Here is a 27,230-nt window from a genome sequence, read left to right on the forward strand (position 1 = left end):
CCACCCCACTGCTAGGAAGGAAGACTTGCCAGAGACTGAATCTCTGCTCGGCCCCGAACAAAATGACCGTGCCCACGAAAAGGTTTCCAGGCTGTACAAACGGGGCACTAGGCTGAAGGGTATACTGCTGCGGAGCTGAGGTAGGACCAGGGAAGGGGCACTTTCTCCCTGCTCCAACCCATCTTCCTGCTGCCAATAACCTTCCCTACAGTGATTGTGTCACTCTCCTGCTCAAAAACTTTCCGTGGCTTCCCACTGCCTACAAAATAAAAGCCCAACTTTTTTTTTTTTTTTTTTTTTTAATTTATTTTTGGCTGTGTTGGGTCTTTGGTGCTGTGCGCAGGCTTTCTCTAGTTGCGGCAAGCGGGGGCTACTCTTTGTTGTGGTGCGCAGGTTTCTCATGGCGGTGGCTTCTCTTGTTGTGGAGCACGGGCTCTAGGTGCGCAGGCTTCAGTAGTTGTGGCACGTGGGCTCAGCAGTTGTGGCTTGCGGGCTCTAGAGCACAGGCTCAGTAGTTGTGGCGCACAGGCTTAGTTGCTCTGCGGCATGTGGGATCTTCCCGGGCCAGGGCTTGAACCCATGTCCCTTGCATTGGCAGGCAGATTCTTAACCACTGCGCCACCAGGGAAGCCCAAAGCCCAACTCTTTAGCATGGAAATCAAGGTTTTCCAAGAACGTGATCTTCAACACACATTTCTAGTCATTCATTTATTCATTCAACAAACATCTGAGTACCTGCTATTTGCCAGGTACTGTACAAAACAATCCTTGCTCTCATGGAACTTACACTCTAATGGGAGAGACAGATGATGCACAGGTCAATATAGATGTGCCAGGTATTTATATGTGTTATGCTCAAAATAAAGCAGAAAAATAAAGTCATGAGAGGGGGCACAATTGTAGAAAAGGTGGCCAGGGAAGGCAGGTGCAAGGAGCAGGTGCAGAGGCCAGAATGGAGCAAGGAATGAGCCACACAGACATCTGGACTCCCTCCCACTATGCTCAGACCACACCTGGGCCGGCAACCCTGCACGGGTTTGCAAGTCTGCACGCCTTCGCTGTTGGTCTTCTCTCCTGAAGATTCCCTCCTCCACCTGTTGAAACTGAACGCTTCTGTGCCCGGCTCCAATGTCACCTCTTCTGTGAAGACTTCCTCATTCCCCAAGCCAGCCCTGCTCCCAGCACTTCACTTCCATCTCCTAGTCCACACGACTGCACGCATATGGAGGCCATGTGTGGTCCTTTAGTTCTGTATCTGCAGTGCCTCGCACACAAGAACAAGAGAATCTCTGTGTTGGCACTTACAGACTCTCTGGCCTCCACACTTGCCCTCTCCAGACCACACGGAGTTGCTAAAAGGCAGGAATTGCCTTACTCAGCTTCTGGTTCACCCAGTTTGTGCAGCATTGAGTCTGATGCACAGATGTTTGCCAAGGAGGGAGGCATGTGTGCAAGTTATCAAAGAGAGCGGGCACATTACAGGCAGCGAAACATTCTTCATATCAGCACATGCAAAGGAAAATACTCTCCATCTTTTGTGCTAAGACTGGCAGTTGTCTACCCAACTCCATTCTCCCTTCCTTCTTGGCAAGCGGCAGCCCAGCTGGACCACATTTCCCAGCCTCCCTTGCAGTCAGGGAAGTCCCTGTAATTACATTCTTGCCAATGGAGTGTGAGCTGTAGGGACGTGAGTCACAGAGGACCTGGGCCTAAGGACAACAGGCTTGCCCCCTCCACCTCCTCTTTTCCCTTCCCCTGGTTGGAATCCAAGCTTCAGCCATGTGGACAATGATGTCCCGTGATGGAGCAGCACTTCCAAAGGAAGTGGATCCCAGAATGACCACAAGCAGCACAGGTGCCCCTCTCACCCGGTCTGTTCACATCAGGGAGAATCAGCGCCACTACATGAGACAGAAAAATAAATTTCTCACTCTTCAAGCTATTGTATCATTAGGCCCCTTTCATATGGCAGAATAGCTTTAACGTGAATAAACGCACTTGCCTTCACAGGGTGAGCCAAGCACCAATGGGACATAAATCTTCGTCATCGTCAAATACCTTTCTCAGTGCCTACTGGGGAAGGGTGAGTCCTAACCCCCAGACAAGCCTCTAAGGTCCAGGAGTGTCAGGAGAGGAGGCAAGGTGAAAAGGGTGTACAAGTGAGAGCAAACACTCTGTGAGGAACCCATAAGGAGGCACGAACAGGGGTGAAGAGCACTGTGGTGAGAGCAGGAAAAAGGCAGCATCAGAGCCAGTGGAGGGGACCAGAAAAACAAATCTGGTCCCCAAAGGTCTGAAAGCCTGACTCCCGCTGTTAAGAAAGGGTTAAGGGATGCAAAACCAAACGCACACCAACATTTATTCTAGCCCCTCGATGGGTCGGTCTCCTCACACTCAACCTGCTGGCTTTCATGGGGCAGAAGGTGGGGAGAACCAGAGAAACGGGGAAGAAGTTGGCCCAGGAGGTGGTGGACATAATCTCACCAATACCACTTCTCACAGAGGTACCAGGAAGCTGGTCTTCGTCAGCCTTTGGAGCCAGCCGAGATCAATGGTCCTGCCATAACTCTGGGTCTGCTACACCCAGCACCACCGCTCCTCATTCCACTTCCGGACGCTCTCAACCGTGAGCTTGGGTGCCCACCAAGTCACACCCAAACAGAAGGTACAAGGACTGAGGACAGCCACTGCCTTCCCCCAGCCCTCAGGTGCCTCAGGCATCTGCCCAACCATCCCAGGTCTACCCAGCTCACCAGGCCCCTACCTGACAGCCCCATCCCACCTTCTACGACCACCATCACATGTTCATGTTCACGCCAGGTGCTGGGCTCGGTGCTAGTAGGAAACACTGAAGACAGAGGCCCTGTGGAGAGGCAGCACAGACCAGAGGAAGGAGCTTGGGCTCTGGAGTCAAGCAGAAGAGGATTCACACTCTGACCCCACCCATTAACTGGTCCTGGGACCCTAAGCAAGCTTGAGTTCTCGAATGTGTAAAACAGAGATAATGGTGTCACCTCACAGGCTCACTGGAAGGAGAAGCCCGCCCTGTTCCTGGCACGTGGAAGGTACTCCACAAATTACTCATTTCCTTCTATTGCCCCCAAACGTCCTCTTGTTGGCATGCCACGATACATCAAATTCCTACCACTGGACCTGTCCTTCAGCATTAAGGCACTGTCGTGAAGTGTCGCTGTGGAATAAGATGTCACCTGCAAGAGGCAATTAAATGTTCTGGGCAGGCTGGCAGCCAAGCATCCAGACTGTCTGGTTGGGGCTCAGTGTTAAAGCTCCCAGTACAGACAGGAGTTGCTCTGAAGCGGCAGGTACGGCTGCAGAGCCCTGAAGGAGAAGACACTAGAAAGAAACATGATGTGTCAAGGATGCTAAATCTTAAGATCGGGAATCTCCAGGTAGACAGAAGAGAAGCTGCTAAAGAGCTGGAAGGCAGAGCAGCTCAGGGCTGCCTCACAAGAAGAGAAAAAGGAGAAAAGCCGAAGGAAAAAGCGGGCAGGGAGATGAAAGACCTCTGAAGGAGAAAAGGAGGGAGTTACCAGGGTGGCCCCAGCCTCCCGTGGCGGCGGCCCTTCGCCGAGGCACTCAGCCATCACACCCTGGCCCCCCTCCAGATCCCTCCTCCTTGCTGCTATGTCCTGTTCCTGGTACCACGTGGCTCCTACGTGTCCATCCCCACACTCACCCCACCAGCCAGGTACATTCTAAAGAAGGAAGCCAAAAGCTTTAACCTTGCTGTTTGGAAAGGGCTTTCTGAATCTTGCCCATAAAACAAGCCAGAGATCAGGAAGGAGGCAGACAGTGCCTGAGCAGCAAAGGACAAGACTGAGCATCTCGGGGGTTGTGGTCCTTGCCTGGCCACACGTGTGGGATGACTTGGGCAAGGCCTATGCCTTATCTTTGATCCTCACCACGCTGTAAGACAGGTCACCAATGCTTACCCTGGATTCGTATCCCAGGAGTGGTAACAGGAAAACTTCACCAAAGGGAAGTAGACGTGCTCATGCAGAACCAGTGGGTGGGAGACACAAAGAAGGCCTGCCCAGGATCACTCAAGCTCATTGAATACAGACCCCCTCACAAGGCCACGGTGAGAGGCAATAAGGTAGTGCATAGGAACACACTCTGCGGAGGGCCAGGAAGGAGTTCCTCCTCATTAGCGCCATCCAAAATTAGCCTTGTTGAAGGAAAGCCTGGCCGACTGCCTGGCAGGGGTGCTGAGTGGAGCAACTCCACGCTGGGTGTGTAGCTGGACAATATCACCTTTAGGGCCTTTCCAACTCTAATTTCTGGTCAAAATGCTCTGGAGTTGAAAAGGCGATCTCATCCATGTCTTGCAATTCCAATTGGATGTCCCCTGCTCCTGCAGCCTCCTGTGTAAACCACTGATATCAACTCACTCGATGTGTGGCAGGGGCTCAAGAGCCACCCCATACCCTTCTGCATCCTGGAGCCAGCCACATGGCCACCAGAAGTCAGTGAGGCAAAGTGAAAGGCACAGGACAATCAATGCGTCCATGTAAACATCTGTAGTCCTAAAGAGCCCAGAATAGGTGCGCCCACTCCAATGTGCCCTCCCCTGAAGCCCAAACAAGTGCCAGCTTCCATGCCAGGGTCCAGAGACCTGGCCATGTGGTTGTGTGGCCCATTCCAAAGAGTGTCAGGCGCACATTCCTGCCCAGCTCCTTTTGGAAGAAACCTGAACCCAGCCCTATAGCTTGGGCTTCAGGGAGAACAGGGACCAGAACACAGAGTCCAGGCTGGGTTGACCCAGGAAGTCTGGGTACTGCTGCTCATGTCAGCTCAGTTCAGAAAAAGCCCCTACCAGGCTAAGGCAGGAGAGCGTCAGCTTTTGTAGAACCAGATCCCATTGAAGTTGAAGATCCTGGGAGGTCCTGCAGTGATAGCTGGGCTCCAGAAGGCAGCCCATTCTAATTTCAGACTGTTCTCCTTTAGGAAGAGAAATCACCCTACGGGGAACAGGAAACTACCTTCCTGGAGCTCCTACCCACGAGTGCCAGCTCTAGTTTCTGAAACCACATGACAAAATCTCTAGGCAGTGCTGTTGTGTTGGTTAAAATCTCTCAGCAATTATGAGTCTGGGAGTCAGAGAGACCCATTCTAAATCTCAGGTAGACAATCTTGGGTGGGTCATTTAATCTAAGCCCCAGTTCCCTCCCTTATCAAATATAGATAATAATATTCTCCTTTTTGGATTATTGTGAGGATTAAACGAGATTGCATATGTGAAGCCCCTAGCACAGTGCCTGGCACATAGGAAGGGCTCAGTAACTGGTAACAATATCACGACAACAGTTCTTGGAGGATTTAAAGACCACGTTCCTGATCTCCCTGTGCCTTTGTGTTTTCTTGCCAAGCAGTCCCAGTTCCCCAAGACATGATTTCAAGTTCCTCAAACATCCCTTAGTTTTTCTGTCACTAGGTAGCTGTGGCCCAATGGCAGGCCTCGGGCAAAGGGACAGAAACCTGGGTTTGAATTTGGACAGCCTTCCTGGAGAGATGTTGAATCTCCAAATAAATCTCTATATCATACTGAGCACCTGTGATGAGCCAGGCATCACGCTAAGCACTGCAGATTCACCATCAACAACAGGATCCCTCCCTCCAAGAGCTTAGAGTTTAGTCCACTCCATACATTAATGGTCCATGTGCATCCATGCACCTAGGACTGAACTCAAACGCCACTTCCTTCCCCAAGGCGAGCAGAGCTCTCCACCCAGCAGCCATCATTTGCATTTGAGTCCATCATCCCTACCTGTGGAATGAAAGGTTGTGTGTCCCAGGTAAGACAAAGAAAAAGGTTAAAGGTTCATGATATTCCAAATTGGCAAGATTAGCACAGAACTTGGCACAGAGTAGGTACTTGTCCTGGGGTGGCTGAATGGAAGCTGGCAGGCCCTGGGCTTTGGTCTCTGTCCTGGCTTCCCCAGAACTCCCTCCTAAGGGTCCTTCTCTCTTCCTAGGACACTGTGGAAGGGACATCTGCTGTGGGAAGAAGGTCGGAGCAGACATTCACCAACTAACTATATAGCCCCATGGAAGCCAGAATCCAAGTGCTTGTTGGACAGCCTCGCAGCTCTGGACAGTGCCCCGGACGCGGCCTCTCTCTCCTTTCTCCTTGAAAGGGAAAATACCTCCTTACCAGGGGAGAAAAACTGAGGTGGCAACTTGCTTCTTCCAATGGCTTCTTTCGCTTCTTGGAAGGCATCAAGCTGTTTGCTGTCCAAGGGCCTTCACTCATGCAGTTCCTTCTATCTGGCTTGGGTAATCCTCCCCGCACACCTCCCTGCCTTGGATTGTACCCAGAACATAAGCACCAGGACCAGGGGCCAGCTCATGTTCACTCATCAGCAATGGGCCCTAGCAGGACTGCCTCTGCCCAAAAGCATCTTCTTCTAATTTATCTAGAGGTGTCTCATGGGCCAGCAAGTAGCCCTGGCCAAAGTGGAGTGTGGTCACATGAGACAAACGTGGCTCCCTCAGTCTCAGCCTTCAGGTGTCAGCTTAGGTATCTTTGTCAGGGAAGTGTTTTTGATCGTCCACCCCAAAATAATTCATTCCCCCTACCCCATAATTCTCTCCCAACACCCTCTTCTCCCCTTTGTCGTATGCATTTTGATTATTTGGGCATAATCTGTTTCCCCACTACTCTGCGGGTTCTATGAGGGCAGGACCATACCTGTTTTGTTCAGTTGCATACCCAGGACCAAGCATGGGGCCAGGCATATACAAACTCAATGCACGCCTGAGCTTTATGAAGGTATATACTTCAGATTAGCTTTGAACTCTCCAGGACCGGGCCTCCACACTAGATATCACCTTCATTTGGCATACAACAAAGCCATCGGGTAGGCCACCCAGAGCCCCAAGAGGGTTTGGTCCAACCGAGACAAGGCGGGCAGGATGCCCCCATATAGTGTGAGCCATCCTGAGGCACCTCCAGTAAATACTTGTAGGGCCGCAGGACACAGAATGACAAGACAATACAGTCTCCTGTTGGAAAACCGCATTTCCCAGCCTTTTTAAGCACACACCCTTTTGATAAATACAGACTTCACACACACACCCCCACCCAAAACTGTGCCATGCCCGACTTGGGAATTACTGTAACATCAGGCAAGATTTTTGCCAAACTCTACCTTTGATAGTTTATATTTTAAAAATGGTTTATTTTCCAAACCTAAGATGTGATTACGATACTGAATATGCTCTTTCAAACTTCCTATATGCCCCAATCCCCAGAGATTTCAATTCAATCTCTCTCCCATTGATGATCACCACTCACAGACAAGAATAGAACACAGAGGGCCGACTGCAAAGAGCAGAAGTGTTCTAAACAGAATGTGTGGAAGAGGCAACCTCTGGGGCACATTTCTAGCACACTCAGAACAGAACGGCAACATGATCTCAGTGGGAAGAGTATCGAGTGGAAGTCAAGAGATTAGACTATTATTTCTAGTTCTGAAGTTCCTTTGTCAGGATAATGTCAAATTAAGTTCTTAAGACTAGGAGGATGTAGAAAACAAACTGATGGTTACCAGGGTTAAGGGGGGGAGGGATAAACTGGAAGATTGGGATTGACATATACACACTATTATATATAAAATAGATAACTAAAAAGAACCTACTGTATAGCACAGGGAACTCTACTCAATACTCTCTAATGGCCTATATGGGAAAAGAATCTAAAAAAGAGTGGATATATGTATATGTATAACTGATTCACTTTGCTGTACACCTGAAACTAACACAACACTGTAAATCAATTATACTCCAATAAGAATTAAAAAAAAAAAAAAAAGACTAGGAGGCATTTTCCCATCTGTAAAATGGGACACTGGTATGGGGGAGCCCACAGCAAAGAGAAATACTATGAGCCCTGCCACCTGAAGGTCTTTCCATTGTTTGGGGTATGGAGAAAAGAGAAACAAAGCACAGCTCTGAGAAGGACACTGTAAGGGTTCCTTATCTGGGCTAGTTACTAGTTGCAACAGGCAACTGGGTGAAAGGTGAACTTGGAAGTTTAAGTGGGCTGAGGGGATGCCTGGCCCTGTGGCAACTCTCCTCCTCTAGTGGAAGGCAGATAGGTCGCCAAAGTTAGGAGATGGGCATGGGAGTCAGACCCCACAAGTTCTAGTCTCATTCTGCCGCTTACTCGCAGGTAATGTCAGACAACTTACATAACCTCTGGAGACTCAGTTTCCCTCAGCTGTGAGAGGATGACTATACAACTTATGTCTCTGGGTTATTATGAAGATTAAACGTAATAAGGCATGTAAAATATTTAGCACAGCATCTGGAAAATGATAAGTGAAAATGCAGAGTATAAGCATTAGCTTTATTATTTTTATTACTATTACTGTTTCCCAGTAGGACTGCAGGCAGCTGGAAGGGGAGCCCAGAGGCACCGGGCAACCCTCTCATTCTCATTTTCTATTTATTGTCACAAATGACATGACCTCTGTGGTCAAGGACAAGAACAGCTGGGTAGGCCAGCAAAATGCACAGCTGCTGCGATTTAGGAAAAGTAATACTCCAAGGGGCCCGAGTTTGGAAAGGAGCTGGCAGGAGAATACAAAGTCTGGCTTGGGCTGGGAGGAGCAGAGGCTCTGTAGGAGGGAAACAGACAGAAACAGCCAAAGGGGCTGGAGGGGGAAAAAGAGAAAGCACCGGGGAAAGACCCAAACCAAAGACAGGAGGGCACAGGAAGCCGGCCTTCCCAGAGGCAGGAAGCTGCAGGTGAGCCAGAAGGAAGCCAGGAAGCACAGGATGTGGGCAGCAGGGGAAAGCCGGGCCAAATCCTGAGGGAGGGGTGGCTGGGGAAAACGAAGCAGGCTATCAGGCTGCCGGATGCTACTAAATGGAGCAAGGTGGGGACAGAATGGGAAGGAGGGCCACACGCTCTCCCCTCACTGACCTTGGGTCCCCTCCTCAAGCCTCTGTTCCCCCAACTCTGCAGGCCCCGGGATTTCACCAGTACTCCTGTCACTGCCACCATCTATTGTCCCCACCTGGGTCCTCCTCCCTAGGCCGGTGGCAAAACAGGATGCAGGTTTCATCATTTCCCCTTTTCCTGGGAACTTTGAAACAAGTGCTCCGTGGTTTTCTCTGTGGGGAACAGGCCAAGGAGGCCCACGCGGGGGAGAAATCACCTTCCAGCTCCACTCTGAAATGTACATGGTTCAGCCTGCCCACATCCGGCCCTTCCCCAACTGCCTCTTCTCCTTCTCCCGGAGGGAGAGCTCAGCCTCAGTCGGCCCACTGGGCTCCACACACACACAGCACCCATCAGGAGAATGCTGGAAGTTGGTGAGGGGTGACTAATCTTAGACCTAATCGGCCATCCAGGTACCCCCAGGCTCAAGTTCCAGAAGGGTGCTGATCTCAACATGACCCCAGGTAACATGGAGTTGGCAGCGACGTCATCCGGGAGTCGGGGGTGGCTACGGGAAGGAAGGCTCCCTGACCCTGCAGAGGGGGTCACCATGCAGGCCGGCACACCAGCAGCCACAGTTAACAAGGCTGCCCGCATCTGTACAAGCTTTTCCTGTGCACAAAGCATCGTCATGTATGTGACCTTTGACCTTCCTCACATCGCTAGGAGGAAGACTGGGCAGATATTGTTCCCATTTTGAAGATGAGGAAGCTGAGCGACTTGGGCAGGATCACAGTTCCTGAGAAGCAGAGCTGGTGGGCCCAGGACCCATTCTCCAGAAGTCTCCTTCCTTTAGCCTGGGACTTCCCTTTCCCTGTAAACTGTGCTCAGTTCTCCCAACATAAAACAACAAGCACTCCAGCAGCCCGCTGCTCTGTAAGGCTAACGATCTCTCTCCTTAGACTCTCCTTAGACAAGCCTCCCTTCCCCAAGTTCCCAGTGTCGCCAGGCCCTCCCCAATGCTCCCACCCCTCCCCCCACGCCTCTGGCCCTCCTTCTGCTTCCACCAACCTGTCACCCAATCCTGTGGATTCTTTCTTCAAAGGGACTTCCACTCCCAACATGTCAGGGCAGACCTTTCCCCTCCTCCCCCTAGTTGGCCTGGCAGTCTTCAGCCCTGCTCCATCCTTTCCCTAGCCATCCTTCTCAGCCTCTGAGTCCAGGGTACCCTTTCAAGTCCCCGGCAGCGCCCTGGCCACGCCCTGGCCACACGTTCCCAGTGGCTCCCCATCCCCTCCACACCCCTGGCCCACAGCTCAGCTCTCAAGGTGCCTTTCAGGCCTTGCCTCTTACTGTCCCCTCCCCGAAGCACGCACCGGCCCCCCAGCTCCTCCCTGCACCCTTGCTTCAGTTCAGGCTGGTCCGCCTTCCTGAGCCCCCTCCTCTCTTCCATCTTCAAGGCTCCCCTCTCCTCTGTCCACAAGCATTCCCCCTGACTGCAGGAGGAATGAGGAGACCATTTCTTAACACCTGCCCTGCCCAGAGTCCTGAAAGGGGCAGCCCAGCATCCTGCAGGATCAGGCGCCCACCTGCTGCCTGTACCTGGGTGGTCCCTGGCCACAGAGTAGCCAATCTACTCGCTGCCAGGACTTGGCACTGGTGTGCTCAGTCACGGAGCAAGCCGATGAGTAAGAAGAGAAGGCTGGGTCTACAGAGGGGGAAGCCAGGAGCAGACGCTCAGACACAAGCAGAGAGGCCAAAAGCCCCCAAAAGACAGAGCCGCCTCCATTCCTGACTGCTCTTCAGGCCCAGCTCCCATGAGGCCGGCTGCCTCGCTGTAATCCTGCCAACAAACCCTTTCCCCCTGAGCTAACGCGGAGGGGCCCCTGCTCTGTGGGGAACACTGCCAACACCAGCCCGGGGAGCCCCGTCGCCTCCATCTGACAGCCCCAACTGGAGGGGCCGTGTACTCGGCAACAAGCAGGCTCTGCCAAGGGTCACTTCTTTTCTTGTCTCCCTGTGTGCCTAGTAAGCGCTCCTCTTACACCTGCTCCTGCCCTGGGACTGGAGCTCCTCACTGAGGGCTGGAGGAGCAGACAGCTTTGGAGCTGTCTGTGCGGCTCACAAGTGCCCCTCTTCTGGAGCTGCCCCCCATCTGCACAGGGTCAGAAGTGGCCCCCACAAGACAGGTTTTGCTGCATGTGACCCCATCCCCTGGCTGGAGCTGAGTGGACCAAGCTGGGCCAATTGGACACACTGCTCTGGGAGTCTGGACTTTGGGCTGGGAGAGCTAAGCCCCCCTGAGTGTGGCTGGAGCTGCAGCAGGAACACTTGGGCCGTGTGGGCTGAAGGAGGAGGAAGCCCGGCTGCAGAGACAGGAGGAAGCCCGAGGAGAAGCTGAGTTGAGGGAAAGAGAGAGAATCTAACAAGGTTTTTCCAATCCCTGCTTAAGTCCAGGCAGCAATCTTGCCATGGGGTCCTGCGCACCCCCTGAAACCCTGTAATTAGTCACCTTTTGTGCTTAAGCTAGATTCAGCTGGTTTCTGTTAACTCGAAATCAAGGGGTCCTAACAAAGCTGGGATCTCCCTTATGCTTCTCCAGGAATACAAAGCAGATGCCTGACAAACAAACTTGCTGAATGAAGAAAACTGGCCCCAGATCCTGGCTTTCTGATTTCTGCCAAAGGTACCACCATGCTCTACAAATACTCCACATATCAAGTATGTAACTCAGCCCCAGGCAACTTAAGTTAAATGCACTTTCCTTGCCTGAAGTGCATTATATCCTCATTTTCATCTCATCTTTGGGACAAACCAGCACTCAAAGGAAAGGCAAGCGGGAGCAGGCCAGAGAAAAACAGCCCATGGCAGTGCGGGCCAGCATGTCCAACTGGATCTGCAAACTGTGCTCCCCTGGGCTGCCCCCACTACAGAAACCTCTGCCCTGAGATTTCTGTCCCTGTACCATTCTCCCCTCCCCCAAGATGACCATCAAAGTCTCCAAGAGATCACAAAGTTTCCACCCCTATTGATGGGTCATTTATGCCAGAGGCCATCGCAAGGCCAGACCATGAATCCTAAGGCTAGAAGAAGAAAACCTCAGAGGTTGTCTCACCTAGTGGTTTTCAAATTGTGCACTCTGTGGGACCCTGAGACTTCAACGGAACCTCTTGGGGCTCCAGTCTCCCCAGCCTCAACCAGTGGCGCGCCCATTTGGTTGTATATATCAGGCTACCTTGTGAGCTTGCATCTGAAAGGGTTCCAGTGGCTTAAAACAATAGTACAAAACTCCTGTTCCAGACCAACTCCTTTATCATTCAGATAAGGAGCCAGAGATTCATAGGCATAAGGCCACACAGGTGCCAAGTGGCTGAGCTGGAAGAGAACTCTGGGCTCTGAACTCTCCCTGCTGCCCCTTTCCCTAGGCAGCTCCTTTAAAGGCTCTCTTGGAACTGGGAGGGGTCAGAACCCCGGTCCTGTGTGGGTGAGCACCGGCTGGGGAACACAGAGAGAGCGCTGAAGATACAACGAAGAGCCCACCTGACGGGCGCTGAGTCCCAGGTGACCCTGTCTGCATCGGCTGAAGGGCAATGCTAAGTGGTCCGAACAATATGGAGATGTCCTGATGCTAGTCCTCCGCTATATATAGTTTCTCCCCTGCAATGACCTCAGGCAGCAGCACAGCTTTGTGGTGTGGCAAAATCGGCTGTGTGGCCCCAACTCCAGGGGAGAAGAACTCTGCTGGAGAAACCGGATGGTAAGTAAGAAAGGGAGGAGTCCGTGGGATGGGGGTGTGTCGGGGGAAGGGAGCTTTTGAGACGACTCAGGACAAATTCTTTCCCTTGACCCCCTGGGCAGCAGCAGTGAGGAGTAAACCTGAGACTCTTCTTCAGTGGGCGATGAAATCTGAGTCCCAGCTCTGGGTGGAGGAGCCCCTGCTTCCTCACAGGCTCCGGTCCCATCTGCTCACGGATGTTGGGTGCCTCTTCCTGAAGCACTTCATTCATTGCACTCCATGTGTAAGGAACCAGCAGAGGCTCGCTCTGACCTACGCTCCCCATTTGCTATTCGAGACCTTCCCTTAACCTTAGTGTACACAGCCAATTTGATTCTACTGCCTAAAAAATAAAAAAAAAAGAAAGGCTAGAAGAACAAACACCAAACGGGAATGGAGACTCTCTCTGGGTGGTGGGAATATGAAGGAGATTTTCTTCTTTGGGCTTTCTGGTATTGCTCACATTTTTTACATAAACACAGACTGCTTTTACAATAAAGAAAATCGTATTACTTGCTTCTCTCCAACTGCACCCCTTACTCAAATCACTAACCCTTCTGTAAACTCTCCTCACTTACCCTGAATATCTGCCCTATCCAACCTCAATTCTTTCTCAAGTGTCTACACGTTGCCTTTGTCTCTACCTGTCTACACCGCATGATTCAGCACTTGTCTACACATTATCTTGCTTGAAACTGTATCACACTTCTATTTGTCTTTGCTCCTTCCCCCAGATAGACTGTAAGCCATCATGGATGATGAGACATACATGTATAATATGCGTACACAGGAATGAGGCAGGATGTATAGAAAAGACACAGGAAATGGAGTCAGATTCCCTGGGTCAGGTACCAGCTCCACTTCTGACTGCACAGGACAGACCACAGACCAGGGGCTTGACCTTTCTGAACCAGTTCCTCCAGCCGAATTCCTTATTAATGCCAATTCTCTTCTAAAAGGTAAGGGTGGATTCTGAGCAGCCCCACAGCTTTTGGATCATTTCACCTCTAAAAACTGAGGCCCCAGGCCCAGCCTACAAAAGGGGTCCCCATCAATCCATATCCAAACCAGCATCGGGTGGTGAGCCAGACACATGCAGAACAGGGCCCATAGGCTGAAGTCTCTCCTTAGGTATTTCCCCTGGGCCTAGGCCCTTGGCATAGATGAATGCCCAAGGAGTGGTGCTGTCAACAGTAGCAGACTGAGCATCTCTGTCCGGGGCTGCAGGAAAACGTGCTTAATGGCCAAGAATGGACCAAACATCCAGGCCCTGGATCTTTCATGGGACATATGTCAAAGCAGGGCAGAGCTAGGCTCAGCTTCAGGTAGGAGGGGTCAGCTACAGATTAAAGGGTCCAGTGTAGCTTTCCTTCTGCCTATGGACTCCAAAGACTAGCCCATTCTGCTCCTCAGGGAGCGGGACCAAATAACAGCGCATACAGCATGTTTCAAAAAATAATTTGGGGCCTTATAAAAAGCCATAATAGCAGCAAGTTTCCAGTCAAATAAGGCCTCCCTTGTCCTCGCCAGCCAGCCCTGCATTGGGCCACAAACAGGAATATCACACTGGGCCAGACCCGGATGACCTCTGGGTTCCATGAACCTGATGTGAGAGCCCAGAGGGAAGAAGGGCAAATAGCAAACGGAGAAGTAAACCTGGGGCATAAACACAGCCGTACAGAGCACTGCCAGCTCGCCGGGGACTGTCCCCTCAGCTCACCCTGCAACCTTGGAGCTGTATGTCATGAATCTGCACACCTGGGTGTGCCCACATGGAAATAGGTTTGGAATAAATAAAAACAGATCACAGAAGCTCAGTATTATTCAGCCCACCACACCGTGAGCTCCTTGAGGAAAGGAACTGACTCTTCACGCTGCGCCCTGTGCTAACACCATGGCCGGGACAAGGCAGTTACGGTGAATATTTAGAGGCAGTTTCCCATAGCGGTTAAGATACAGGCCCCTGGGGTACAACTACTAGGATTCAAACAGCAGTTCTCCCACTTTCGTGGACAAGGGTCTTAACCTCCCTGAGCCTCAGCTTCCTCATCTGTAAAGTGGAGGTAATTATGCCTACCTCCTGGGGCTGACGTGAACACTGAAGACAGTGATGTCAAACACGTAGTAGGGTGCCTAATGCACGTGGTAATCACCACGTAAACGGGACTGATTCGGGGTGATGATTCCTGGAGCTGCTGTGAGGGTTCTTGAAAGGAAATGCTCCGGCCACATGACAGTCTATTTTGGGGGAACAGAGCGCATTGCATAAGTGAAAAAAATCAATGCCATGTGTGATATCCCATGTTACAGAGGACAGTGTGGTCTGTTTAGCAGACACTGCAGTAGGGGTATGTGGGGAGAGGTGGAAGGAGGGACAAACCCATGAAGGCTGTCGCAAAGTGCACTTTCTAACATACTTGGGATACATAGTGCAAGAACTGGCAGAAGCAGACTATTTGATAGTCATGGGTGGCAATGACGTCAGTAAACCAGCTATACCTGTTTAGGGCCCAGTGAGCCCTCAGTTGAAACTGACAGTGAGGCAGGTGTTTCATGGAAGGAATGCAGGGCTGAAAATTGAAAACAGTAATCTGGGATCCGAAATCTTCCATTTCTCACCATGTGACCCTGGGCGCAATAGTTAGTATCACGGAGCCTCTCCCCTAATTTGAAGACAACATCATTCGCAGTGAATTAACAGGAGGATTAGAGGAGATGAGTATGAAGTACCTACTGCAGGGCCTGCCACACAGTTGGTACTCAATAAACAGCAGTATATAATAACTATAAAACAACTGTTTTTGAATCCAGTTGCAGGGGGTTGTGTATCAAGTGTGGAAAAGTGGCCCTGCTGTGGATGTTTATCACTGCTTTCTTGGAAGTTCATGGAGGAGGTGCCAGGTTCCAGGAAGGTAGCCCCAGCAGACCCAGACACGTTCTGCCAAGCTGAGGATGAGCACACTGAGGGCACTGCCAAGCCCTGACCTACCAGGCAAGAAGTGTTTGCATCTGTTCCAAGAGAGCCCAGAAAAGTAGCTACTAGTTGTTGCTGGAATCGGCAAGAATATGCGGGACATTGCAAGAGATCTGTAACTAACAAGAGTTGAAGTTCTCAAGTTTTTGTGAATGATTCACATTTTTTAAAAAATGAAGCTAGGTTCAAGGCTATCTCTGCAATAATATCACTCTTGTGCAACTTGCTTCCCGTTTGCTTTCCTGAATGAGTGGAGTTACAAGAATGGTATATAGCCAGGGTACAGAGCAGAAGCTAGGTCTTGTATATGAACTTCACTGGCCATATATCTCAACTTGGGGGGAAGAAGAAGGCTGGGGACAGCTGGCTTAAATACAGTGCCAAGCATGCTGATAATAATGAAAAAAAATAACTACTATTTACTGAATATTTTAATATGCCCCAGGCACCGGTCTAAGGATTTACGTGCTTTGACTCATTTCATCCTCAACACAACCCTATGAGTAGATACTATTACCTCCATTTTACAGGTGAGGAAGGTGAAGCCCCCGAATCCAAAACAACTTGCCCAGATCACACAGCTAATGAGCTGGAGGAGCTAGGATAAAAAAATGCAAATGGATACTAAGTGAATAAAATATTTGTCATAATTGTCATAATTACCTGTTACCAAAAGAAAAACTCTATCTTATAAACCTCCTCTTTGAAAGACCTCAGATTTTGCAAATCAAAAGAAATTCAGGGTCGGCCCTTGCTATACACTCTGAGTGCAGGGGAAGGGCCAGAGGGTGGCCAGAGTCAGACTTTCCAGGTCAAGGTAAGGGAGGCTACGCTCTGCTCTTCCCAATACTCCGAGCTGAACAAGAGTCAGTAGAATACAAGTCCCCAAAGAAACAACGAACTTAGCCTAGGTTACTGTCATTAATGGCCCACTGCCATCATTTGTTAAGCATCTGCCGTTTGTGAGCACTGCACTGATCACTTCACACAAATCATCACATTTAATCCCTGAATACCTGAAGTGGTCTACTCTTGTCTCTATTTCACAGATGCAGAAACTGAGGCTCTGACCTGAGGCTTTCTCACCACGATGAGAAAGCAGAGGAACCATTGCCTCCCATGGCTTCTGCCTAACTTACTTGTCAACAACCTTGGGCAGCTCTTAACATCCTAAGTCTCAGTATCCTCATCGGTAAAACAGGAAAAATGATTCCTGCCCTGATCACCTAACAGGATGGTTGTGGGGATCAAATGATACATAATATTTGAGAAAGCACTTTGAAAATGGCAAAATGAACATAGCAAGGGATCGTTAGTCTTATTAATCACAAAGAATGACACCTGATCCTGCAAGCACTTTGCTAATGTGACACTGTTGTCTTTTTTCCCTTGGGAATTTGGGGATAATTCAAAGTCTGCAGAGCCAAGGCGCTCTTTTCTTCAAGTCCCTGGCATCTGGGCATTGGGCAGTGGAGGTTCCTTCCAGGAGAAGAGGGAGGAAACAACGCTGTTTGCATTCTGCTGGTGTTCCTCTTCAAGAACAATTTGGCTGAGATCCTAGTGCTTCCACCACACTCAGCCCTCAAACATGCAATGCACATTTACTGAGCACCTACTATGTGCCAAAGTGCCAAGTACTAGATGCATAATGATGGACTCATGGGACCCCGAGATATAGTCTGGGGGCGAGGAAATGAGAGGAGGAGGAGACAGCAATGGGAAGGGAGCAGAGTGACTCCGGTCCTTGCAGCTTTGCAGACTTCACAGCCACCTCCTGATTCTTCTCATGGGGATGGGGGGAGGCAGCACAATGGAATGAGCTCAGAGCGCTGAAATTCGAGTCAAAGTATTAAAGTGAGTCCCAGATCTGCCTCCGCTCAGCCTGTGACCACCAGAAATCAATTTACTTTCCCCTATGTAAATTGGGTAGGAATGTTCCCATAAGGCAAAATGAGGAGAATCAAAAGAGATGATTGACTGAACAAGGTGAGCAGGGTGCCTGAAGGTACTCAATAATAAACTCTTGTTTAAACAAAACAAAAAAACCCTGTGCTCTCTTCCTCCCATTCCTGGGAAGGTAAACTATACAGGGGCCAAAAGCTCAGGCTCTGAGATCAGGCCCTGCTGTTTACAAGCTGCATGGCCTTAGAGAGGAGACATTACCTTTCTAAGGCTCAATTTCTTCCTCTGTGAAAAGGTGATAATAGTATCCACCCATAGGATGGATGTGAAGATTAACCAAGAGACTGCACAGGAGGCTCCTGGCACATGGTACACACCCAGCAAAGGTGAGCTGTTGCTAATTGCATCTCTACAAGCCCTTAAAAACAACAAAATTCCAAGTCCACAGGCTCGCCTCTAAGATCCAGGCTGCCTGGTAACTGGCTGGCTGCCTAGGTTTGGGCTCTGGTGCCAGCTTCCCAGAGGAGACAGGCACAAATGAGGAGCCATTCCCGTCCCCCTACTCCCCCCACCCCATACCCTGCAGAAGGTGCGCCAGCCCTTTTCCTGACAGGTTCCCCTCTCTGAGGGCAATAAGGGACACAAGTTGAGGGCCTGGGGCTGGTCAGAGGTGTGAGGGCACACTAAGCTTGGTCCCCCTTCCCTGTGGGCTCAGAAAGCAGGGAGATCTTGTCCCCAACAGCTTAGAGAGAAGCACATGGCCTGGAGCAGCGGACAAGCTCACCAGGATGCCATGTCGTTATAATACTCCCTGCCTTTTACCCATCCCAAGTGCTCCCACCTGAACCATAGTCCTGCATCTCTTGTGCAAAAGGGAGCGCTCAATATGAGTAAGACAGCATTAATGTTCTTTGGGAGCCACATGAATTGTAACAACAAAGAACTGCTTTGCTTAACTGGAAGCCACTGTCCATCCATCCCAGCCATCGACCACATTATTAGAAACCCAGAAGCAAGCCAGATTCTGACTGATCAGAAAAGATGTCACAGAATCTACCTGCCCAAACTCCTGTACTTCCCTCTCTGGAGGGCCCCTCGGGCTTCACTTTGAGCCCATCTACTCTCTCTCCAGGTACAAGTCTAACAATCTCAGCCATATGTTCCCCCAGGAAACTGGAGGGGCTGCTATTTGAGCCTGGTAGTCAGGATATCAAGAAGTGACCACTATGATGAGATGCCACTGCACACCCATTGGGATGGCTATTATCAAGAAGACAGAAAATAACAAATATTGGTTAGGATGTGGAGAAATGGGAACCCTTGTGCATTGTTGGTGGGAATGTAAAATGGTGCAGCCGCTGAGGAAAACAGTATGGCGGTTCCTCAAAAAATTAAACACAGAATTAACATATCATCCAGCAATCCCACTTCTAGACATACACATAAAAGAACTGAAAGCAGGGACTCGAACAGATATTTGTACACCCATGTTCACAGGAGCATTATTCACAAAAACCAAAAGGTGGAAGCAACCCTAGTGTCCATCAACAGACGAATGGATAAGCAAAACGTGGTATAGACATACAATAGAATTCACCCCTAAAAAGCAAGGCAAGTGACACATGTACAACGTGGATGAACCTTGAAGATATTATGCTAAGTGAAATAAACCTGACACAAAACGACTAATATTGCCTGATTCCACTTCTATGTGGTACTCAGAGTAGTCAAATTCATAGAGACAGAAAGTAGAATGGTGGTTGCCAGGGGCTGGGGAAGGGGAGAATGGGGAGTCTGTGTTTAATAGGTACAGATTTTTAGCTGGAAAGATGAAAAAGTTGTGAAGATGAATGGTGGTGATGGCTGCACAACAATGTGAATATACTTAATGCTACAGAACTGTACACTTAAAAGTTGTTAAAATGGTATATTTTATCTTGTGTATATTTAACCACAAGTTTTTTAATGAGGAAAAAAAAAGTGACACTGACTACCAGGGAGAAGACAGAGCAACAATTATAGGTGGAAACATGAACCCCAGAAGCACAGCAGCTGGGAACCATTTAGTTTGGGACCCAATGCCCTACATTCTGAAAAGCCTGGGGGCCTCACACTGTCGTGAGTACAGTAACTGATCAGGCAGGACCCGCTATTCTCATTCAGAGCCCAGAACAGGGTTCAAGAGCCTACCCACACCAATACTGCTTGGGACCTCGAGGCAGGCCACTGTGTTATGGGCTCTTCCTCAGCAATTTACCTGCCACCTGCCACCAGTTCACCCCCACCTTCTTTCAGAAATAAAGGCTTTTGAGAGAAAGAGGCTTTTGTGGTCCCCATCTCCACCAAGCAGGGCTTTGTACATACAGGTCCAAACTCAACACCCCCCAAGTTGCAAAGAGGAGGTTATTCATGCTCAGTATACTTTGCTGGGAAGCATATCATCCGTTTCAGAAAGATTCCCATCCAAAAATAGTTTTTAAACATTTCTTTTATAGTTTTGCTCTTTAAAAAAGAGTAAGCTTCAATGATCTGGGGAAAATCACTGGCTATGGTTTTTGTGTGTAAAAATCCTCTACCTTTGAATAATGGGAACTTCATAAGTTCACAAAGTCTCTTTTCATCCGGGATCGCACTTGATTCTTACAATCTCTCTGGGAGGTGAGCAGGGCAGCAGTCATCCCATTGTACAAATGGGGAAACTGAGGCTCAAAGAGATCAAGAGGTCTGTCCAAAGTTGCACACACAGCTAGGAAGGAGCAGAGAACCAAGGCCTTATTCCCCATCAATGGCAGATGACACTCTGGATTGGGACCTCATATTTGAGCAGACCATTAAGCCATGAAAGTAATTTTAAAAACAATGTTAGTTTATTTTATCCCTACAACATCTCTCTGAAGTACACTGGAAATATCATCTTTTTTTTTTTTAAGAGATGATTAACTGAGCAAACAAATGACTTGCCCAAGATCACCATTCAAGAAAGTGGCAAAGAGACCACACCCCCCCCCCTTTTGAATACGCTCAACCTTGACCACAATTTCTTGACCTTAGCATACTCAAAACTTAAAGGAGCTTATGCAGTTTTTATATAGGTTGCACCATATTTCTGTGAACTTGGCAGGGAGTAGACATACCTTTATTCTCTTTTTAATAGCTGGAAAAGAAAAAGAGGTTAAAGAAATCTTTAAGTTCCTTTTCAGCTCTAAAATTCTATGATTCTAAAAATTCCCCAGCAAGTCAATTCGATGGGTAGAGAGGCCTGGAATCCACATCACCTGCCTTCCTGCCTCACACTCTATCAAACCACCCCACACCCACCTCTTGAGTTAATGACCACAAATACCATGTGTGCCTGGGAGAAGGGTCCACTCTTACATAGTTGCACACGTAAAATAACAAGAAAGTGCTAACTGCTTGGTTGGGACCCTAGTAAGGGGCTTCACTCTGTTCTCCTGCTTCAGCCCCAGCATCTCCTAGCAAGAGGCTCCCAAACCACGGGAAATTACATCCCAGGTATTTGAGACCTTACCCAGGCCTGGGGCGAGAGAGAAGCCAGTCCCAGGAACAGAACACCACTTTGAGGTTGCAGTTAAATCCGTCCATTAGGATACATCCATCCACCTAAGACGAGACAGCAATCAGGGCTGCTCATTCCTGCTCTTCTACAGACTTTACCCACTCTGTTCTACACACTAGCTTCATCCACAAATATTTATTATGCATTTACTACATGCCAGGTGCTGCTCTAGGTGCCATGGAACGAACAAATAAAAATCTCAGGTCACACGTAGTAGGGGAGATAGCCAATGTCAGGTGGTGGTGAGTGCCAGGGAGAAAAATAAAATAGGGAAAAGTTGGTAGATAATGCTGAGAGGAGGTAGTGGAAGGAAGAGGATCAGTTTTAAAAAGGACGGCCTGGGAGGCCTTGACTGACAAGAAGGGAGGAGCCTTGGAGGAGGAGAGAGAGGGACCCATTCAGATTTCAGGGGGTGGAACAGGGGATGAAGAACAAGAGATGGCTGAGGAAAGGCAAGGTGGTGAAAATCCTATCGTGTCTTGTAGGCCAACACAAAGACTCTGAATGAGACGGGGAGCAAAGGAGTAACAAAGTCTGACTTACAGTTTACAGCATCTCTCTGGCTGCTGTGATGAAAATAGTCTGTCGGGAGACAAGGGAGGAAGCAGGAAGGTCAGTTAAAAGGCCGATAGTAGCTTAAACCAGGGTGAAAGTGGTGAAGACGGTGAGAGTCAGGTTCTGGATACATTCAAGGCAAAGACAACAGGATCTATTGATTAAGTGGAGGTGGGATTGAAAGGGAGAAGTCAGGGATGATATTAGAGTTTTGGGGGCCTGAGCAACTGGAAGGATGAAATCACCATTAGCTGACTTTGGGAGGACAGGGGGTGGGGTGGGCCTTCATTCTGTTTTGGAAATGTTAAACTGAGAAGCCTTTTAGACATTAGGTGTGTTGAGCAGGCAGCAAAATATACAAGGCTGGAGTTGGAGAAACTGGGCTGAAATTATACATGTGGGAGTCACCAGCATATATAATAATACAAAATTGTATGTATTATCATACAAGATTTCTATGTATGATCACACACACTTTGTATGTTTACTGTCTGCGCCCCCCCCAAAACTATAAGCTCCATGTGGCTAAGGACCCTGTCTGTTCACAGCCAGCAACGTGCCTGGCGCTCAGTAAATATTTACTGAGCAAATGGAGAAGTTGCCCAATTACTCCCTCAAGAATAGCCACAGCAGCCCACACAATGAGAAGTAGGTTCTCTTGCAACCACAGGGCCAAGCCCAGCCAGCCCAAAGCAGGGCCCTGGGTCTGTCCACCCCTAGCTTGAGATTCCAGAACGTAAGTGGATATGCTTGGCACATCACAGATAGCTGGGTTTCAGCCCTGCCACATTCTCAAAGGGTGTTACTGGGCAAGACACCTGCCTGTTCTACCACCTCTATTTCTCCCTGGGATGGGCAGGGGAGGGGCTGCCTCACCCACTTCATGGGCAGAGATATCGGATCTATCCAGGGTATATGCATGGGTTGGTGGGAGCCCCCCAAAGGAGTAATTCCCCACGTATTCTCTGGAGCATGCAAAGACCACCCAGCACCTGAAGGGGAGAACTCAGACCTACTGAGAATGTATTAAGAGTAATAGGTTAAAAAAAAAAGAGTGACAACCACAAATCTTGATGAGATGAGAGTACCGCCTAATCCTTCTAGCTCTTGGAAGACTCCCTGATCGGTAGGCCTTGTGTCTCTGCTTCACCCATCAAGTGACTAGGAAGACAGAACTAAGGCCAAAGAGTGACATAAGAATGCATAAGATTTCAGCTCATTAACTTTCCAGTGTAGAACAGCTGCCTTTGTGAAGATGATAAAAACAGCTCTAATGATCTGGTACAGCCCCCTCCCTTTCTGAGATATTGCAAGTGTGACCCAGAGAGGGTTAATGACTTGCCCAGGGTTACCCAGCTGCAGGCCTAGACCTAGAAGTCAGGTTTTAGCTCTCTGTTGAGGGTTTCTTCCCACTATGGCGGTGGCGAAGGAAAGATAAGAGTTACGAAGGAAAGATAAGAGTTATGGTGGGAGGCAGGGGGAGTTTTAGGCATTAGTCTTACAACATGAAACTATGTCCTTGTCAAAGGGTAAATTGCAGATGTCACAGGAATGCCAGGTGCACGCTGTGAAGTTAAGAAAGAGTCCGTCCCGGGCTTCCCTGGTGGCGCAGTGGTTAAGAATCCGCCTGCCAATGCAGGGGACATGGGTTCGAGTCCTGGTCCAGGAAGATCCCACATGCTGTGGAGCAACTAAGCCCGAGCACCACAACTACTAAGCCTGTGCTCTAGAGCCCGTGAGACACAACTACTGAGCCTGCGTGCTGCAACTACCGAAGCCCGTGTGCCTAGAGCCTGTGCTCTGCAACAAGAGAAGCCACCGCAATGGGAAGCCTGTGCACTGCAATGAAGAGCAGCCCCCGCTCGCTGCAACCAGACAAAGCCCGCATGCAGCCATGATGACCCAACGCAGCCAAAAATAAATAAATAAATAAATAAATAAATAAATAAATAAATAAATAAATAACTTAAAAGGTAAAAAAAAAAAGAAAGAGTCCGTCCCTTATACCAAACTTGTCATCCTCCAGAGTTCCCCTTGGCTTTGGACTGTATGAATAAAGCTATTCATAGTAGGACCCACAGAAGTGAAATAGAGATACACTAGCAGATTTTTTTTTAAATGCAGATATATACCTCAGTAAAACATTTAGGTGAAAATTTTATTTATTTATTTAATTTATTTTTAAATTTATTTATTTATTTTTTGGCTGCGCCACATGGCTTGTGGAATCTTAGTTCCCCGACCAGGGACTGAACCCAGGCCACGGTAGCGAATGAGCCAAGTCCTAATCACTGGACTGCCAGGGAATTCCCGTGTAAGCCTTTTAAAATCAACAAATATTGAGTGCTTCCTCTGTACAAGTCATTGTGCTAAGCGCCTAGTGTGTGTGTGTGTGTGTGTGTGTGTGTGTGTGTGTGTGTATAACTATATGAGTGAGTGAGACAGAGAGACAGACACACACACAAGGTCTTCAAGGCTTACAATGCAGTTGCTGATATGACTGTAACATCAAAGAAATGATTAATAATATGGAGTAGATAATTGTTAAGTAAGTGGTATAATGGGACTGCAGGAGTTCTCAGAAAGAGCAATCATGTTTGCTGGGGGGTGGGGGGGACTTGTCAGGCAAGGTGCTTCCAGAAAGATAAGGGATTTGAGGTGGACCTTGAAGAGAAGAAAGGCTCTTGATAAGAAGGCGGAAAGGGCATGAGCAAACACAGGTGACATTAATATCAAAGAAGAGAAAGAAATCACGCCTTAAAAGGTAGGACTGGACCAGACTTGAACAGCCTTGAAAGTAAAAGTTCTTGTAGGAGTGGGAGGGGCAGAAAGATTTCTGAACATAGAACTTACAGGGTTCAGAACAGGTTAATTTAACAAATGCCTTCTGGGACACTACCATGTGCAGGCACTGGATGAATAACTGAAGAGGTACTTGCCTTTGGTGGGGAACTAACTTCAGTCTGGGAGATGAGTTGGCCTTGAGGTGACAAGGGGCAGGTTTGTAAGACCTGCTGAAGGAAGAACCAGCAGGGCCCAGCGAATGACTCCTCCAGGACATGGAGACAAAGACAGCAGAGAGAATTCTTCAAAGTATAAATTTAGGCAGCTGGAAGAATGGAAGAGTAAAAGGAAGCTAGTTGAGGGGGAGAGATGCAGAGCTGGTTTTAGAACTGTTGAACCTGAGGTTAACTACATCTGTGTCCAGTGGGCATTTATATGAATCTGGGGTTGGAGAGGCAATAGTTGAAGATACAGCGTAGGGGCCTTCCCAGTGGACAAGTTGGGGGGCTGAGTAAGATTCCTCTGGGAAGGAGCATGATGAGAGAAACAAACGGAATGTCAAACTGACCATGGGCGTCCCACACTAGGAGGTGATGGCGGGCGGGAGTGATCAAAGAAAAAAACAATGCCAAGGAGGGAAAAGTTGGGGGAAGTGTTGGAGCTTCAAATGGGAGAGGGTTGTCAACAATAAAAAATGCTACAAATCAACTATGTGGGCTGAGCACAGAAATAATATTTGTTGAATAAGTGAATGAATGAAAGGAAGAAAGCCTTTGGATTTGAGAATCAACTTTCCTCAGTCAGAAGAATGGCCAGGGTTGCCCTCAGACAAGAGGACTTAATGCTAAATTTTACGTCGTCCTCCCTATAAACACATGTTGCTTCTTGCACAAGTCATCCTGTCCACCACACAGACATCCTTCCCTGCTTCCCCCATGTTTCCCCTCATCTTCTGTCCCAGTTTCCGGAACTCAAGCAACACAAACCTTCAGTGTCAAAGGAGACAGGAAACTCCAACTAGAGTTTCTACTTCATTAACAACTCTGCCTGTGGCTCCTCTTACATAGAGGGATATGTGGCAACTGAGTGGAACAGGAGACTGCATTCTAGCCCCAGCTGTACTACTGACTAGCTGTGTGGCTGGGGACAAGCTGCTCAACCTCTCTGGATCTGGGCTTTTCATAGACAAGAGAAGGTAGGTCTATCTGGACTCTAGACAAGTTTCGAAGGTCTCTTTCAGCTCTAAAGTCTAAGATTTTATCATTCTCAGAAGGCCCTCGCAACACCCTCAGAGAAGGAAGTGAAGTGAGTACAAGACCCGGGGAAACGACCGCCAGACCTCTTACCCAGGCGAAGCGCCAGGATAGGAGGAGTGTACCCAGAAAGTGAGAAGGAGCTGCCGGCCCTCGCGGATCACCAGGGAGCAGATCCCATTCCCAAGGCTGGGAAGGATCCCAACAACCCGAGTGCGATTCCCACCCCGCACCCCACATTTCCTAGACTCTCAGACGACCGGGAGGCTCTAAAAAGCCCTGCGGGAAAAATAAAGATTTCTTTCCCAGAGTCCTGCGCTGCTTTTGCAAGTCGGATTCCGGCAGACACGATCTGCAGCCCGATAATGACACAGTCTTTGGAAGGAGCGACTGTTCTCGTTACGCTCGCTCCGAGTTCTGGGGACGCCTGGCCGCCGGCGCCGTGCCCCGACGGGCGGGCGTCCGACCCCGGCACCGCTGACTGGCCAGCGGCGCCCCCGCCCGGGGCTCTCCTCCCCGCCGCCGGCCCAGCTGCGGTCTGCAAACATTTCCTGCCCCCGCCCCCACCCCCACCCCCACCCCCACCCGTAGCTTCCCAGTTGGAGCGAGTTGGGCTCGCAGCCGGGTCAGCGCTCGCGGTTGCCCCAACTCGGCTCCCCCGGCCCGCGGGGCTGGGCAGGGGGACCCCGTCTGGCTCCGGAGCAGCCATCGGGGAAACCCAGGCTCCAGGAGCCGTGGGAGGTCGCTCGGGAAGCCCAAGTCTCGGGCAAGAAGGAGGACAACTGGCGGGGCGCCGACGACCCTGCTCCCTTCCCTGTCGTTACCTGCTCGCTTGCGGGGGTGTCCTGGGGCGGTCGGCCTCTCCCGGCGCTGTCTCCCCACGCAGTTGCCCATGCTGGCTCCTCAGCCGGGCCCCATGCACCGGAGGCGGCGTGGTGGTCGGCTGCTCCGCGCTCCTGCCCCGGACGGCGGCGTCCCGGGTCAACGGCTCCTGCCGCCCGGCATCCGGAGCTCCCCGATCTCCCCCGGGGGCGTGCTCTACCCCTGCACCGGCTTCGCCACAAACTTTACGGGCGAGGGGAGAGAGGGAGGTGGCCGACTACCCAGCACAGTCCCAGGTGGCCGGGCCAGGGGGGCCCGCGACGGTGCCCGGCCGGAGACCAGCTCCGCTGGAGGGGCGGAGAGAGGGGGCGGGCACCGCCGCAGCTACTCCCGGTTCGCTCGGGGCTCCCAGCTGGGGCCGGCCCCCCGGAGCCTGTCACTCACCTGCCTAACCCCGCCCCAGGCCGGCCCCGCTCCCTGCCATCGGCTCTCGGTGCCCGCGCCGGCGGCACCGCCCCCCCCAGGTGCGCATGTGACCGACGACACCGCCCCCTTGGGCCGGCCTGGTTTTCTCATTGGTTTCCCCCAGGGTGCGTACCGCCCCTCGACCCCACCCAGCCAGGTGCCCGCCCCACCGCCAGTCTCCCAGGGAGCTGGGCTGGGAATTATTCGCCCTCAAA

At 50.1% G+C, this 27,230-nt stretch overlaps 1 protein-coding gene across 5 annotated transcripts in view; it reads right to left on the minus strand.

Moving 5' to 3' along the window:
* Window positions 1–27,037, minus strand: part of UBTD1 (ubiquitin domain containing 1) — a 51,381-nt gene extending 24,344 nt beyond the window's left edge. The window contains exons 1-3 of one of the 5 annotated variants that reach the window (XM_059900356.1): window positions 26,553–27,037; window positions 21,680–21,718; window positions 20,694–20,713 (exon numbers count right to left, since the gene is read on the minus strand). In XM_059900356.1, coding sequence (XP_059756339.1) covers window positions 20,694–20,713; window positions 21,680–21,718; window positions 26,553–26,622 — 129 coding nt within the window. In that variant the 5' untranslated portion in view covers window positions 26,623–27,037. Of the gene's footprint in view, window positions 1–20,693; window positions 20,714–21,088; window positions 21,181–21,679; window positions 21,719–24,630; window positions 24,801–26,552 lie in introns of those variants that run through there. The other 4 variants (XM_059900357.1, XM_059900355.1, XM_059900358.1 and 1 more) reach the window with 4 other exon arrangements.
* Between the last annotated feature and the right edge of the window lie 193 nt (window positions 27,038–27,230).

The sequence above is a fragment of the Balaenoptera ricei genome, chromosome 16, assembly GCF_028023285.1.
Source record: "Balaenoptera ricei isolate mBalRic1 chromosome 16, mBalRic1.hap2, whole genome shotgun sequence".
Classification (NCBI taxonomy): domain Eukaryota; kingdom Metazoa; phylum Chordata; class Mammalia; order Artiodactyla; family Balaenopteridae; genus Balaenoptera; species Balaenoptera ricei.